This window comes from Coregonus clupeaformis, chromosome 14, assembly GCF_020615455.1.
Source record: "Coregonus clupeaformis isolate EN_2021a chromosome 14, ASM2061545v1, whole genome shotgun sequence".
Lineage (NCBI taxonomy): Eukaryota > Metazoa > Chordata > Actinopteri > Salmoniformes > Salmonidae > Coregonus > Coregonus clupeaformis.
The window spans coordinates 32946064-32963519 of record NC_059205.1 but is presented as its reverse complement, the minus strand read 5'-3'; the positions used below and the strand labels follow the sequence as shown (position 1 = coordinate 32963519).

General features: G+C 41.6%; 1 protein-coding gene across 1 annotated transcript; it reads right to left on the bottom strand.

The window, feature by feature from the left end:
- Nucleotides 1-646: 646 nt before the first annotated feature.
- On the bottom strand, nt 647-14580 carry LOC121580998 (desmocollin-2). Its single transcript, XM_041896276.2, has 16 exons — nt 14227-14580; nt 11273-11363; nt 10910-11109; nt 10677-10781; nt 9786-9941; nt 9488-9632; nt 9175-9329; nt 8913-9047; nt 8576-8761; nt 8124-8371; nt 7652-7794; nt 3778-4002; nt 3245-3466; nt 2861-2976; nt 2393-2740; nt 647-2070 (listed from the first exon to the last, which is right to left on the bottom strand). Exons 1-16 carry the CDS (start codon nt 14263-14265, stop codon nt 1873-1875), a joined length of 2712 nt encoding a protein of 903 aa, XP_041752210.2. The 5' UTR covers nt 14266-14580; the 3' UTR covers nt 647-1872.
- Between the last annotated feature and the right edge of the window lie 2876 nt (nt 14581-17456).

Below are 17456 nucleotides of genomic sequence, written 5' to 3'. Positions count from 1 at the left end.
TATTTGAGGTTGACTATAATTACATTACACAATATCTGATACATCACATGCCTTACTTTTATTTTTCTGCATAAGTAAACTACTGCCAATTAGACTAGTTTTGGATTTCTCCCTGACCAAGATGGCTGCCATTTTCGTCCCATTATGGAACAAACTTTGAGGGTTTATGACTTAGCCCCTCTAGTAATGTAATAGGATCTCTATGGTTGAATCAATCAATCACATGTCGCTATGAATACTCACAGGCTGTCTGTCTGGTTCATACCCCTCCCTGTTCTCACACAGCCTCATGCTGAATACCACAGCATAACTGACTCACTGTCAGACACTGTCTCATCAACCCCATGGGCCATATCAGCACCTGTCTCTTCAGAACCTTCCATTCTAAAAAAAAATATCACCCAGAACCTTCTATTCTAAACAGAAGCACCCAGAGACTTATATTCTAAACCGAAGGATGCAGAACATTCTATTCTAAACAGAAGCACCTAGAACCTTCTGTTCTAGTCTAGTGTGACCAATCAAACATGGAAGCCCCAATGTAGTCTAATCAACACTCATATAGAATAGTGTGTAATGTTTGTACCCCATCCACCTAAATTCATAGGTTATTTAAAAATTCTAATCATCTAGTCAAATATTCATGTATTCTTCAAGGCACCTGTTTTTATAGCATCACATGAACAAACAGTTGATTCTACAATACTAAACTTCATGGGGATTTACCATAAGACAAATAAAAGAACATGACCAATGACAAAAGAAACAGAGAAAATCACATAATGTGCACTATTTACACACAGCAAATTGGTCAGTGTTACCTAGTGATAATTTTTTTGTGGAACATTTCTAGTGTTGGTTCAGGATTTAAATGAACACTCAGTAGTGTAAAAGAACTCCAGTGTTGGTGATAATAACCAGATTTGAGTGTGATTACGTCATTTTATTCTGTGTAGAGTAAAACACTTAAAACCACGCCCATCATTATCATATTTCCCAGCAAGCTCTATTGCAGGTAATTTTTTTCAATATCTGTGTTTTTACATGTACATTGATTGATCAATTAATCTTATGCTACTCAAAGATAAATAACATTACTTTTTCTAAACTAACTCAATCTGTTAGTTAGATTTATTATACCTGTTACTGCAATGGTTGTTTCAGGTAGTCTCATCTATCAACTTTCCAAACCCTTACAGTCATTCTGAATGCAGGTGATCAAACATTTTAACGCTTGGATATCCACACTCTGGCTAGATTCCAATAGGAATGATATTACCTTGCAAGCCAGCATAATGTGAATGCAAGCTTGATGTGGCCTTTAAACCAGGAGTTCCAGGCCACTCTGTTAGTAAGACCTTGTGATATACGAAAATGTATTGTTTAATTTTAATTTGGTGAAGGTCACAGGACTGAAAATGAACGAATGCAACAACCATGTCTTTGTCACTAACAATTCACTCGAAAAGGCACACTGGGAAATATGCAAATAAGGCTTTACACTATACCCCAAATACGAGTTACCTTAACACTCCAGGTGTTCATTTCCTTACACTGAGAACGAGTAACAGCATCAGCTCTAATAAAATGTTAATTTCACTGAAAAGCGTGGACCTGTATAGACTCTGAAAAAGTGTTACATTTAACAATCTCAGAGTTGATTCAACACTGGAGAATTAGCTGTGCAAGTAAATACATAGTACTTTCCAGTGCAAAATGGCTCTAACCAACAAACAGTTAAAGCAATTCAGTGTGATTACTCTGAAAGATAGCATGGCAACCCTCTTTATAGATTCCTTAAATTCTTGGTAATTATCAGAAAAATAGTACACTTACAGTAAAAAAAAACATATTGCCTTACATTCTCTTGGTTCATTTCTTGTTACAGACCTCAGCTAATGTCTTGAACTTTGGCCCCAGTGTGTTTAGGAAGTCCAGGTTTTCCTGGTTGCCTTGGTCACTGCAGCAGCCCACCGAGCCGGCTGGAGACCCCACCCCCTCGAAGCCGTACGTGTGGATGATGTCATCGGCATATCGCCCCTCCTCCCCCGTCCCTAGGTAAGCCAACTTCTGTAAAGACCAGGTAGACAATGTAAGAGATGAGGTGAAGAAAGGAGAATGCATTTTGTTATTAGTCCATAGAGAGCAGCCAAGGACTAGTCCGATGGTAGGGAAGATATTACAGTAGGTGATATTACATCCTTACACAGGATATTACTGACAGGTATTACACTGAGAACAGACCAACATTTCACCAACCAGACAAGATATATGAAAGCTAACACAGGATTTTGCAAGTAAGCAAGCAAACAATTCACATGGGAATTGTCTAGGATTTTACCAATAGGAAGAACGATTGAGTTGTTTCTCGAGTTCCCTACAACCACTTTACCTGTTGTAAAAACAGCCCGTTGGTTTGCCAGAAGTGCCAGGCTGCAGAGTTGTTGAATTTCATGAAACGGGTGTTGTCAAAAGTCATGTTTCCACCACCATATTGACCTCCACCACATTGTCCACTGCCATATTGTCCACCGTATTGGCTGCCTTCGTATTGGCCAGGGTAGCCATTCTCCATATTGGTCAATATGACGCCGCCAGACTGCTGTAGCAGGTTCTGTTGAGCACCCAGGCCTCCTCCAATCATACCCGAGTTCTTAGCTCCCACCCACCCTACGTCAATCATGGATCCCTTCACTGATGGATCGATCCCAGATGCAGGAACGATGATGAGATTTGAATCCTGAGGAGCCATATTTCAGAGAGAATTTAAGAAATATATTAGGATATTACAGTGAAATTTGCTCAGATTCCATGAACATGAGCAATGTGTTTCGTAATGCTGTCATTATGACAGACTTACCACTGCATCCCCTGGGGCCTCAATGTTAGACTTCAGGAGGATACCGCCGCTGTCGCCCATATCCTCCAGCTCCATTTTCTCATTATTTGTAACACAGATGAATGCAAAGAGGATACCTGCAATAAAGAACCAAAAAGAAAAGTAGCTCAATAAAAATTCATGGTCAGAAAGTGGTCACAGGGTCATCTGACGAACAAGAAGCACAAGCCATTTGCTAAGGAATAAAGTTATACTAGCAGTCATCAGCTGCTTAAGACTTCACCATCTAATGTCTAATGCATCATACAGTTGTATATGTTGTCCTATCTTATTACTGCTTTGACACTAACCTGTCAGGCCTACATAAATAATATGAATGAACATAATAAACCATTAGAGACTCACAGAGTAGAAGTAGCAGGCCCAGTGCCAGCAGCATGGCCAGGATGGCCCACACACCCAGCGATGTGGAGTTCTGGTAGGCCAAACATGCTCCGTTCCTGCAGCGGCAGATCCGGACCGTTACAGTCTGGGTCTTTCCAAATCCCTGTAGGTCCTTGACCATCAGGGGGACAGTATACACACCAGTAGGAAGCTCCTTGGTGTGCTCCAACATCACCGCAGTGTCTGAGGAGGAAATACACTGTTGTTAAGAACAGGAGTTTGGGCACTAGTTTTCCTGGTGAGATTACATTGTAAGGACTAAAACTCCTGGCTCTAAACAATGCTCATTGTCAGTTAGGTGCTGTGTAAGGTTGCATTCTAGAGTATTTTGCCTCTAAAGTTGTATTGAAAAATGTATGAGACTGACTACTCACTATAATATGCACATTTTACATTTATATTTAAATAACTGCTTCACTTTTTAAATCACATTTGCAAGATATCAATTAATACAGAGATGGAATGGAGTCCATAGGTAGGAATAATTTTCATACTATTAAGTCGCTTCACAGCCCATCTCCCATCATGCTCCTCTCCCAGTTCAAAGCTGAAGGGGGCAGAGAATGGAGCTTGGTCCTTGTCCTCTGCTATCACCAGCACAGAGCCCATCTCTCCCCCATCCTTCTCACACATCACCAGGTCTTTAAAGGGGATGTCTGGGACGTGGTCATTCACATCCTCCACTTGAATAATCACTGTCCCTGTACCTGTCTTGAGACCTAAAAAGAGAGTAGACATACGTAAGAAACACAATAACATATCAATGAAATATTATTGCTGGTTTTATTGTGGTTTTATTGTGAGAGCTTGACTGAGTAAGATTTCCAATGTATTCATTAATCACACATGGCAATAAACTTGAAAGTTCAGTGAAATACAGATGCTATAGAGTACTGGTATCTCCCTAGTCACTCCCTGTTATAAATGCAAAACAGAGTAGCTAGGGTATGGCCCTCAATGTGTATGTGTTGATATGTAGGCAACGTGTGCCTTTTTAAAAAATGTATGTAGTTCTGTCCTTGAGCTGTTCTTGTCTATTAATGTTCTGTATTATGTCATGTTTCATGTTTTGTATGGACCCCAGGGAGAGTAGCTGCTGCTTTCGCAACAGCTACACTACCGGTTAAAAGATTTAGAACACCTACTCATTCAAGGGTTTTTCTATATTTTTACTATTTTCTACATTGTAGACATCAAAACATTGAAATAACACATATGGAATCATGTAGTAACCAAAAAAGTGTTAAACAAATCAAAACATATTTGAGATTCTTCAAATAGCCACCATTTGCCTTGATTACAACTTTGCACACTCTTGGCATTCTCTCAACCAGCTTCATTACATAGTCACCTGGAATGCATTTCAATTAACAGGTGTGCTTTCTTAAAAGTTAATTTGTGGAATTTCTTTCCTTCTTAATGCATTTGAGCCAATCAGTTGTGTTGTGACAAGGTAGGGGTGGTAAACAGAAGATAGCCCTATTTGGTAAAAGACCACGTCAATTATGGCAAGAACAGCTCAAATAAGCAAAGAGAAACGACAGTCCATCATTACTTTAAGACATGAAGGTCAGTCAATACAGAACATTTCAAGAACTTTGAAAGTTTCTTCAAGTGCAGTCGCAAAAACCATCAAGAGCCATGATGAAACTGGCTCTCATGAGGACAGCCACAGGAATGGAAGACCCAGAGTTACCTCTGCTGCAGAGGATAAGTTCATTAGAGTTACCAGCCTCAGAAATTGCAGCCCAAGTAAATGCTTCACTGAGTTCAAGTAACAGACACATCTCAACATCAACTGTTCAGAGGAGACTGTGTGAATCAGGCCTTCACGGTCAAATTACTGCAAAGAAACCACTACTAAAAGGACACCAATAAGAAGAAGAGACTTGCTTGAGCCAAGAAACATTAGACCAGTGGAAATGTGTCCTTTGGTCTGGAGTCCAAACTGGAGACTTTTGGTTCCAACCGCCGTGTCTTTGTGAGACGCGGTGTGGGTGAATGGATTATCTCCGCATGTGTATTTCCCACCGTAAAGCATGGAGTAGGTGGTGTGATGGTGCTTTGCTGGTGACACAGTCAGTGATTTATTTAGAATTCAAGGCACACTTAACCAGCATGGCTACCACAGCAATCTGCAGCGATACGCCAACCCATCTGGTTTGGGCTTAGTGGGACTATCGTTTGTTTTTCAACAGAACAATGACCCAACACACCTCCAGGCTGTGTAAGGGCTATTTTACCAAGATGGAGAGTGATGGAGTGCTGCATCAGATGACCTGGCTTCTACAATCCCCCGACCTCAACCAAATTGAGATGGTTTGGGATGAGTTGAACTGGAGAATGAAGGAAAAGCAGCCAACAAGTGTTCAGCATATGTGGGAACTCCTTCAAGACTGTTGGAAAAGCATTCCAGGTGAAGCTGGTTGAGAGAATGCCAAGAGTGTGCAAAACTGTCTTCAAGGCAAAGGGTGGCTTTTTGAAGAATCTCAAATATAAAATATATTTTGATTTGTTTAACACTTTTTTGGTTACTACATGATTCCATATGTGTTATTTCATAGTTGATGTCTTCACTATTATTCTATAATGTAGAAAATAGTAAAAATAAAGAAAAACCCTTGAATGAGTAGGTATTCTAAAACTTTTGACCGGTAGTGTATTGGGGATCCTAATAAAATACCAAATCACACCAGGTGTTATAGAGTGACTACTATACTCCTCATCTTGTCACTTAAACAACCCTTTCATGTTCACACAACACAATAAGTCTATGGAACTTTGACGGGGTTGGAAGGGTGGTTGACGCCAATACGAGAATGTGTTAGGTATTTGGTAACATCAGCTAAGGCGTAAAGACAACAACCTCTCATTGTCTGTGCAATGTCAGTCAAAGGATGCCTTGAGGAGATGGCACAGGGCACAGTGGTGTTGTTAGCTATAATTATGATGCTCAGTCTCTTCCTTGTTTTAGACTGTTGATACTTTTTACAGTGATAGAAACAGTGGGAGGAAGCAAAAATGCTTAGCATGCTATTAGCTGGAAGGCAATAACGAGGGCCCAGGGTTTTTCCTAGCAATAGATGAGTTATGATCATCCTAATAGTGGTGTATATCTGACTATACAGATACAGATACACTACATGACCAAAAGTATGTGGACACCTGCTAGTCGAACATCTCATTCCAAAATCATGGCCATTAATAGAGTTGGTCCCCCCTTTGCTGCTATACCAGCCTCCACTCTTCTTGGAAGGCTTTCCACTAGATGTTGGAACATTGCTGCGGGGACTTGCTTCCATTCAGCCACAAGAGCATTAGTGAGGTCGGGCACTGATGGTGGGAGACTAAGCCTGACTCGCAGTCGGCGTTCCAATTCATCCCAAAGGTGTTCAATGGAGTTGAGGTCAGGGCTCTGTGCAGGCCAGTCAAGTTCTTCCACACCGATCTCGACAAACCATTTCTGTATGGACCTCGCTGTGTGCACGGAGCCCTGAAACAGGAAAGGGCCTTCCCCAAACTGTTGCCACAAAGTTGGAAGCACAGAATCGTCTAGAATGTAATTGTATGCTCTAGCCTTAAGATTTCCCTTCACTGGAACTAAGGGGCCTGGCCCAAACCATGGAAAAGAGGCCCAGACCATTACTCCTCCTCCACCAAATGTTACAGTTGGCAATATGCATTGGGGCAGGTAGCGTTCTCCTGGCATCCGCTAAACCCAGATTCATCCGTCGGACTGCCAGATGGTGAAGCGTGATTCATCACTCCAGAGAACGCGTTTCCACTGCTCCAGAGTCTAATGGCGGCGAGCTTTTACACCACTGGTGATCTTAGGCTTGTGTGCGGCTGCTCGGCCATAGAAACCCCATTTCATGAAGCTCCCGACAAACAGTTATTGTGCTGACGTTGCTTCCAGAGGCAGTTTGGAACTCAGTAGTGAGTGTTGCAACCGAGGACAGACGATTTTTAAGTGCTACGCTCTTCAGCACTCGGCGGTCCCATTTTGTGAGCTTGTGTGGCCTACCACTTTGCGGCTGAGCCATTGTTGCTCCTAGATGTTTCCACTTCAAAATAACAGCACTTACAGTTGACCGGGGCAGCTCTAGCAGGGCAGAAATTTGACGAACTGGCTTGTTTGAAGGGTGGCATCCTATGACAGTGCCATGTTGAAAGTCACTGTGCTCTTCAGTAAGGCCATTCTACTGCCAATGTTTGTCTATGGAGATTGCACGAATGTGTGCTCGATTGTATACACCTGTAAGCAACGGGTGTGGCTGAAATAGCCAAATCCACTAATTTGAAGGGGTGTCCACATACTTTTGTATATATAGTGTATTTAACTAAGACACTGTAACAATATCTACTTACTGGCATCAATAGCTTTCATACTGACGTTGTACACGCCATTCGTTACAAAGTGGGACTCCCTGTCGATAGTGTTGGCGATCTTCAGCTGTCCGGTGCTTTCATCTACCTTGATCCATGAAGCAGGGTCCGAGACCTTGTAATACCTGAGAGGGATCAGAGAGAGAGAAGACACTTTTACAGCATTCTCTTGCATAATGGTACAATTCTGCTGGATAGAGAAAAACATTGCATTCCGTTTTTCACAATACATCTAACTTCTTTTGAAACGCAATCTGACCTTACTTGTTATAACATCATATTATTATTATGATTATTATCAACATGGTCACACAATAGGCCAATACTACCCTGGTTCCAGATCTGTTTGTGCCGTCTTGCCATCTCCTATGGTTATGGCAAGACAGTACAAACAGATCTGGGACCTGTCTAGGTCAATTATTGGTGGGATCAATAAGGTAAACTAGGTTCTTACTTGATGCCGGCACTGCTCTTGGTCTCTGGGTCTACGGCTATGTAGGTCCCAATCAGGGTGTCATTAGGAGTGTTCTCCTGGACAGTGAAGAGTACGGTGGGGGCGGTGAACTCTGGTCCCTCGTCTTCGTCCACTACAGAGATGTCTACAGGGATGGACACCCACTGGGCCTTGGTCCCACTCAGCTCAGCCTGGTTACGGGCCAACACCTCCAGCTTTAAGTTCTTGGTCTTCTCGTAGTCTAGAGGCTGAAGACACAGCAAGGACATGGAGTGTTATTTTACTGTATTATTATTGCTCGATCAGCCTTCAATGACAATGCGTAAAGAAGCCTTTTGGCTCAATATTTTGACTGTCTTTAGTTCATTTTATAAATAACTAGCAAGACATCTATGGATCCTGAAAGTCATGATCAGATCAAAAATAGAGGTTCATTGTGAGTGCCAGCTCACCTTTGTTAGATAAATGAGTCCTTCATTTGTTTTGGGGTCTCTTTCGATCCTGAAGTTCCCCTTTTCATTCCCCTTTTTGATGACAAACTCAGTGTTCCAGTTTGGTGTCTTCACCAAGTCCTTATCTTCAATGGGGATTCTGAGGAGGAGTCCCTCTACTTGGTTCTCTTTAACTTTTACATCGTACTGCAAGAGAAAGTAACATGTCGTTATTTGACCAAAGTAAACAGAGTATTCATAAAACAAACTGGGACATCCATGCCTTTTTTGTTACATTGCGGAATAAACTGCAATACACAAACTCCACTATTGTAAGAAGTTGTCAAAGAAAACGTACAGATGTCTTTGTGAATGTGGGAGGGTTGTCGTTGATATCCCCCAACACAATGGTGGCTGGGGCTGTGCTGACTAGACCATTCAGAGCTCCATTCATGTCTTTGATTTCCACTGTCACAACATATTTCTCATTCACCTGCAAAACAAATACAAACATACATTTAGATCAATAATTCAAACAATGATAGTCGTGCTCAACAATGTGGAAACCTGGAAAACAGTAAGTGAGATATTTTTTTTAAAGGTACAACGATGGGACTGACCTCTCTGTCGAGGGTGTCTGTTTTGGTGCTGATGACTCCTGTCTCTGGGTTGATGTAGAACAGGTCGGTCCCAGAGAGGAGGGAGTACCTGATCTTAGTGTGGTCGGTACCACGCTCGTCTATGTCTGTGGCATTCACCATCCCCACCATCGTCCCTGCAATAGAACACGTCACAACACACAGGTTATTAGTTCACATCCACAAGTTCCTGTTACAAAGGTCAATATCTGGATTTGACACACTTTTCCCATGTACTGTATTACAGAGGCTAAAGGCACTCTGGTATTTCTTACTTCAGCTGTGTGTTTCTCACCTGCTTTGCTTTGCTCCAGCACATGAAACTGCATTAGGCCAGTGAAAGTTGGCGCATTGTCATTCACATCCACTACATTCACTGTGATGGGTAATGGTAGATCTGTCTCCTGGTTGGTGTATCTGTCAAACACTCTTGCTTGAAACTGGAGGAAGATGGACTCAGTTTAGTAATGTCTTACACTGTTTGTATTGTCTGTGCTACGCATCAAGAGTACAAATGTCATGTTTTAACATCACAGATAAAGAATTGATCAATTATTCAAGCAAGCAATCAATAATTGTTGTCTACTACTCACTACAAACTGAGGGGTTCTCTCGCGGTCGACAGCTTTGTTGACCTGCAACATCCCAGTGTCCATCACCACACTGAACACACCCACAGGCTCCTCTGTCACACCAGGCCCACTGATGGTGTAGTACACTCTGCGAGTGGCCGACGAATCAGATGCAATCTGGACCAGGAAACAATCAAGTATTATCTGCCATCAAGCTTCAACAAGCAACTTGACGATGACTTGTGGGCAGTGGGTTACGAACAACAACAAAAAATGAATACACACAACAAAAAAGTGGAAATTATACCCCCACCCAAAAGGACTCTTTAGAGACTAGAAGGACAAAGGGGCATGTGCTCTGCGCAGGTAGAGCCCTATCTGTGCACGTGCCTGCTCTGGTTAAGAAATTGCACAGTTAAGAATGTTAAGCATTGAGTTTTGCAAAACAGAAATGCTCATCCATGCCTTACAGGTAATAGGCCTAAATCATTATACTTGTCGACTACTGTTACAAAAAGTTATTTTGTATTAATATGTATTCCCTAGGCAGGTTACAACAGATGTAATTACAGTGCACATCCAGCCTTGTAGTTAGAAAGGAAGGGGAAAAAACAACAAAGTAAACGTTTCCACTGATCCCTCTGTATGTGTGTGGTTGGGTGTGTCTGGGTGTGTGAACCTCATGTAAGGGCATGGAGCATACAGGTACATAATGTGTATTAGCCGCAAGTGAGGAAGAATGAGAAATAGAGTGGAACACGGGGTGGGAGAAAGGCAAGGACAGGTAGAGGATCATTTGGGGTTTGTTACGTGACATGAAATATGGACATGGCTTAGGTTTGATATCAATTTTCAAATAGACAGAATGTGCTGAAATGGGATGCAAGTTGTAACTTATTTTAAGGACATTACCAGCTCAACGTCCTTTGGAAATGGCGGTGCGTCATTTTCTATGATGTTGAAGGGCAGAGGACTCCAACGTCTTTTGGAGCGCTTTAGTAGGCCATCTTTCAATACCTGAAAATGCAGAAAAAAAGAGCACAAAGTCACAAGTCAACAATGTGATATAGATAATTTCACAACAACATAATACTTCTTTGAAAAATTTGACTTTGTACTGTAAACCCATGCAGAATCCACCTTACCTTTCTAGAGTTCTGGACAAGGTAAACATCCATTTCTCTCTTCTGACCATCGAGGTCCTGAAACTGCACTGAGAATGTCCTGCCATTGGCTGGTACCATGGTGATGGCGACGGTTACTATAGTGCCATCAGGTCGTACTGTGAAGTCGGGGTCACTAGTTGTAAAGTGCAATGTGATGGTGTCACATTGGTCCACATCAACTGAACAATGAGAGAGAAATAAATGTTATCAACTATACAATGAATAAAAACCACCTGGATCATCCAAAGCAAGATTTACAGTTTATGGCTATATTGATTGTTTCATTCAGTATCAAGAACATACAAAGTCAGACAGGACTGAAACATTTGTGAATGGCAGGACCTTTTGAAATAACATGTCCAACTTGTACTGTCTGAGGTACTGTTGCTTGTATGGAGACAGGGATAAAGCAGGAGTCCACACATGAGATGACCTGGAGTTGACACATGCAAGAGATATAGTTAATACATTCTAACAGGTGGCATATCATACAATAGATGTTACAAATATGGTACTGCATTCATGGACATTCTGTCTTGTCAGTTCTTTGTACTATATGAACCAAAAGAATAAACTATATTAAATGTGTACAAGGATCACATAATAAGTTGCATGGACTCACTGTGTGCAATAATAGTGGGGCGGCAGGTAGCTTAGTGGTTAAGAGCGTTGTGCCAGTAACTGAAAGGTCGCTGGTTCTAATCCCCGAGCCGACTAGGTGAAAAATCTGTCGATGTGCCCTTGAGCAAGGCACTTAACCCTAATTGCTCATGTAAGTCGCTCTGGATAAGAGCGTCTGCTAAATGACTAAAATGTAGTGTTTAACATGGTTTTTGACTGACTACCTCATCTCTGTACCCCACACACACACAATTGTCTGTAAGGTCTCTCAGTCGCACAGTGAATTTCAACCACAGAGACCAGGGAGGTTTTCCAATGCCTCGCAAAGAAGGGCACCTATTGGTACATGGGTAAAGAAGAAGCAGACATTGAATACCCCTTTGAGCATGGTGAAGTTATGAATTACCCTTTGGATGGTGTATCAATACACCCAGTCACTACAAAGATACAGGCATCCTGCCTAACTCAGTTGCCGGAGAGGAAGGAAACCGCTCAGGGATTTCACCATGAGGTCAATGGTGTCTTTAAAACAGTTACAGAGTTTAATGGCTGTGATAAGAGAAAACTGAGGATGGAACAATATTGTACTGTAGTTACTCCACAATACTAACCGAAATGAAAGAGTCAAAAGAAGGAAGCCTGTATAGAATAAAAAATATTCCAAAACATGCATCTGTTTGCAATTAGGCACTACAGTAAAACTGCAAAAAAGGTGGAATGCAAAGCATTATGTTTGGGGTAAATCCAACACAACATCACTGAGTACCACTTCCTAATTTTCAAGCATGGTGGTGGCTGCATCTTGTTATGGGTATGCTTACCATCAGCAAGGACTACAGATATTTTTGGATAAAAATAAACTGAATTGAGCTAAGCACAGGCAAAATCCTAGAGGAAAACCTGGTTCAGTCTGCTTTCCAACAGACACTAGGAGACAAATTCACCTTCAGCAGGACAATAACCTAAAACAAGGTCAAATATACACTGGAGTTGCTTATCCTGACAACACTGAATGTTCCGGAGTGGCCTAGTTACAGTTTTGAGTGAAATCGGCTTGAAAATCTATGGCAAGACTGTCTCGCAATGATCAACAACCAACTTGACAGAGATTGAATATTTTTTAAAAGAATAATAGGCAGATATTGTACAATCCAGGTGTGCAAAGCTCTTAGAGATTTACCCAGAAAGACTCACTGCTGTAATCACTACTAAAGGGGATTCTAATATGGGGTGTGAATACTTATGTAAATTCCATATTTCAGTATTCAATTTCGAATAAATGTGCATACATTTCTAAAAACATGTTTTCACTTTGACATTATGGGGTATTGTGTGTAGATGGGTGAGATTAAACAATATATTTTATCCATTTTGAATGCAGGCTGTAACAAAATGTGGAATAAGTCAAGGGGTATGAATACTTCCTGAAGGCACTGTAGATATATCAACAAGCTGCACCTTGACAGTGATCTTTTTAGCTGAATGTTAGAACACTGCATAGCAGCGGGAAGTAGGGGTTCTGCAGCACCCCCTGAAAAATCGCAATAAAAAAATATATGTAAAAACAGGCCTATATACACTATATATGCAAACGTATGTGGACACCCCTTCAAATTAGTGGATTCGGCTATTTCAGCCTCAACCGTTGCTGACAGGTGTATAAAATCAAGCACACATACATGCAATCTCCATAGACAAACGTTGGCAGTAGAATGGCCTTACTGAAGAGCTCAGTGACTTTCAACGTGGCACCATCATAGGATGCCACCTTTCCAACAAGTATGTTCGTCAAATTTCTGCCCTGCTAGAGCTGCCCTGGTCAACTGTACGTGTTGTTGTTGTTGTGAAGTGGAAATGTCTAGGAGCAACAACTCGAAGTGGTAGGCCACACAAGCTCACAGAACGGGACGGCCAAGTGCTAAAGCGCTGAATGGTCTGTCCTCGGTTACAACACACACTACCGAGTTCCAAATTGCCTCTGGAAGCAACGTCAGCACAATAACTGTTCGTTGAGAGCTTCATGAAATGGGTTTCCATGGCCGAGCAGACACACAAGCATAAGATCACCATGGGCAATGCCAAGCATCCGCTGGAGTGGTGTAAAGCTCGCCGCCATTGGACACTGGAAACGCATTCTCTGGAGTGAGGAATCATGCTTCACCATCTGGCAGTCCGACGATCAAATCTGGGTTTGGCGGATGCCAGGAGAACGCTACCTGCCCGAATGCATAGTGCCATCTGTTATAGGGAGCATATTATAGCAGCAAAGTGGGGACCAACTCCTTATTAATGGCCATGATTTTGGAATGAGATGTTCGACGAGCAGGTGTCCACATACTTTTATCTTTTTGGTTTGTTTGTTGTTGTTTTTAGTTTTTTTTATTGCAGATAGATTGTAACTTCCACATACTTTGTCATGTAGTGTATATATTTTTTATTTATTTTTCTCACAAATGTTATGCACTGGGCCTTTAGTAGTCCTGTATTACGGACCGATATAAATCGCAGCACACAACCCCAAACATCTTCCCCCGGCTTTGCAACACTGTAAAGTAAAAGTTAGGCTACAAAGTTTGCAAATTAATTTACATTAATAGAATCTAGGGCAGGTGACATATCAAAATCAAATGTGAATAATACAGAAACACTTTAATTTAATAGAATTGACTACTTACCAAAAAGATGCATAAATGTACAGGTAAATTTGGTGCCATTTTTGTTGCCGCAATTCGAAACACTGTATTCGACTAGACACGATTCCACATGCAATTCCTAAAAATTGTTCTGTCAAGGGTGGGATTAAAGATGGTTGATATTCTTGACACCAATCAATTACAGTACCCTAATTTTGTACATATGGCGACTGGTATTGCCGATAGCGGAATGACTGTTTCGTTTATGTTCTAGTATCACCGTAGAAATGTAGGCATGCTACCACGCCCGCAATTACTCACTAACCTATTAGATCGAAGTCACGCGGTGGGGAAAACAACCTGTCGTTACCTAGGTTATTCCATTAGCTCACAGCAAAAACGTCACCTTTTTCAAACGCAATTTTCTTGTTGTCTGCTTGTTTTAGTCAATTACAAAACTACATTTAAGAAAAGTACAACATGTCTAATGATAACTTTTCAACATTGCCTGCTCCCTAGCGTTCTCACTACTTAGAAAAACCCTCATGCCCTTTTTCATGATGGTGCTAGCTTGCCGACCTGAACATTAAGCTAGCCAAGACCAACAACATAAACAAACGGACTACACAGTAGTGAGTGGAGTTATAAACTGACTATACTAAACAAGTTAAATGTCCCCACATTTCCCACTCCCTTTACGAAAAAAGATTGCAGTTAAACTGCAGTACACTGCAGTTATTCAGCAATTACTACCTCCAAAATACCACAGTCAACTGCAGTTTCAAAACTGCAATCTTTTTTGTAAGGGTCCAAATAGCCTGAAGCCAGATGGCTCTTCTCGCAGCCTCTTTTTCCCTACCTGGGAGCATTGTAAACCGTAGATCGGGATTTTTGACCTGGTTACATGTACATTGAACAAAACATCAGCATGTTTTGATATTTCTGTATAACAAAAAAATAGACAACAAAGTTGGCTGCTTTTCCTTCACTCTGCGGTCCGACTCATCCCAAACCATCCCAAACCATCTCAATCCAGGCTCTGTCGCAGCCGGCCGCGACCGGGAGACTCATGGGCGGCGCACAATTGGCCCAGCGTCGTCCAGGGTAGGGAGGGAATGGCCGGCAGGGATGTAGCTCATTGATAGAGCATGGCGTTTGCAACGCCAGGGTTGTGTTCGATTCCCACAGGGGGCCAGTATAAAAAAAAACATGTAATCACTAACTGTAAGTCGCTCTGGATAAGAGCGTCTGCTAAATGACTAAAATGTAATGTAAATGTTGAGATCGGGGGATTGTGGAGGCCAGGTCATCTGATGCAGCACGCCATCACTCTCCTTCTTGGGAAAATATCCCTTACACAGCCTGGAGGTGTGTTGGTTCATTGTCCTGTTGAAAAACAAATGATTGTCCCACTAAGCCCAAACCAGATGGGATGGCATATCGCTGTGGTAGCCATGCTGGTTGTGTGCCTTGAATTCTAAATCACAGACAGTTTCACCAGCAAAGCATGTACTCCTGAGTGGCGCTGTGCTACTAGAGATCCTGGTTCGAATCCAGGCTCTGTCGCAGCCGGCCGCGACCGGGAGACTCATGGGCGGCGCGCAATTGGCCCAGCGTCGTCCAGGGTAGGGGAGGGAATGGCCGGCAGGGATGTAGCTCAGTTGGTAGAGCATGGCGTTTGCAACGCCAGGGTTGTGGGTTTGATTCCCATGGGGGGCCAGTATAAAAAATATATATATATGTATTCGCTAACTGTAAGTCGCTCTGGATAAGAGCGTCTGCTAAATGACGTAAATGTAAATAACACCTCCTCGTCCATGCTTTATGGTGGGAAATACACATGTGGAGATCATCCGTTTACCCACACCGCATCTCACAAAGACATGGCGGTTGGAACCAAAAATCTCCAATTTGGACTCCAGACCAAAGGACTTATTTCCACCGTTCTAATGTCCATTGGTCTTATTATTATCGGTGTCCCTTAGTAGTGGTTGCAGCAATTCGACCATGAAGGCCTGATTCACACAGTCACCTCTGAACAGTTGATGTTGAGATGTGTCTGTTACTTGAACTCTGTGAAGCATTTATTTGGGCTGAAATTTCAAAGGCAACTCTGGGTCTTCCATTCCTGTGGCTGTCCTCATGAGAGCCAGTTTCATCATAGCGCTTGATGGTTTTTGCGACTGCACTTGAAGAAACATTCAAAGTTTTTCAAATGTTCTGTATTAACTGACCATGTCTTAAAGTAATGATGGACAGTTTTTTTTTTTTTAGCTGTTCTTGCCATAATATGGACTTGGTCTTTTACCAAATAGGGCTATCTTCTGTATACCGCCCCTACCTTGTCACAACACAACTGATTGGCTGAAACGCATTAAGAAATAAAGAAATTCCACAAATTAACTTTTAAGAAGGCACACCTGTTAATTGAAATGCATTCCAGGTGACTGCCTCATTAAGCTGGTTGAGAGAATGCCAAGAGTGTGCAAAGCTGTCATCAAGGCAAAGGGTGGCTATTTGAAGAATCTCAAATATATTTTGATTTGTTTAACACTTTTTTGGTTACTACATGATTACATATGTGTTATTTAATAGTTTTGATGTCTTCACTATTATTCTACTATGTAAAAAATAGTAAAAATAAAGAAAAACCCTTGAATGAGTAGGTGTGTCCAAACTTTTGTCTAGTACTGTATATATATAAATTATATATATATATATATATATATATAACTTTTTCTAAATCACATTGATGTCATAAAGTGTTTTTTGTGAGATTTATAGGCGCTTTACACGGGGGTTCCCTTTACCACAAGTTTTACCACCCTCTGGTCTGTACAATATAAAATATACAAGAGTGATTGATGCTTTATTCGCAGGTGATCATAAACTGCTCAAACCCTGTGATTTGGTGTGATGCATGCATGCTAAGTAAATTGTGTTTCATTGTAACATGAGAAAACACTGTGAAGAAATGTTACCGACGGGGAAACTTATCGGTAAAGGGTCATTGTCTGAAATGGAATGCCCCTTAGCGCTTGTTCTCAACTATCATCTGTCCCACCATGCAATGTATTTACACTGCCTTGCAAAAGTATCCAATCCCCTTGGATTTCTTCATATTTTATTATGTTACAAAGTGGGATTAAAATGGATTTAATTGTCTTTTTTTTGTTAACAATCGTTGTTGCATTAGTACTCAGCTCCCTGAGTCAATACATATTAGGATCACCTTTGGCATCAATTACAGCTGTGAGTCTTCTTGGGTACGT

Coding starts and splice junctions, on each gene's coding strand:
- LOC121580998 (XM_041896276.2), bottom strand. CDS start 14,265: ATGGCACCAAATTTACCTGTACATTTATGCATCTTTTTG. Junction 10,782..10,909: donor TTGTCCAGAACTCTAGAAAG/GTAAGGTGGATT, acceptor CTGCATTTTCAG/GTATTGAAAGATGGCCTACT. Junction 9,330..9,487: donor GCTGGAGCAAAGCAAAGCAG/GTGAGAAACACA, acceptor GTTCTATTGCAG/GGACGATGGTGGGGATGGTG.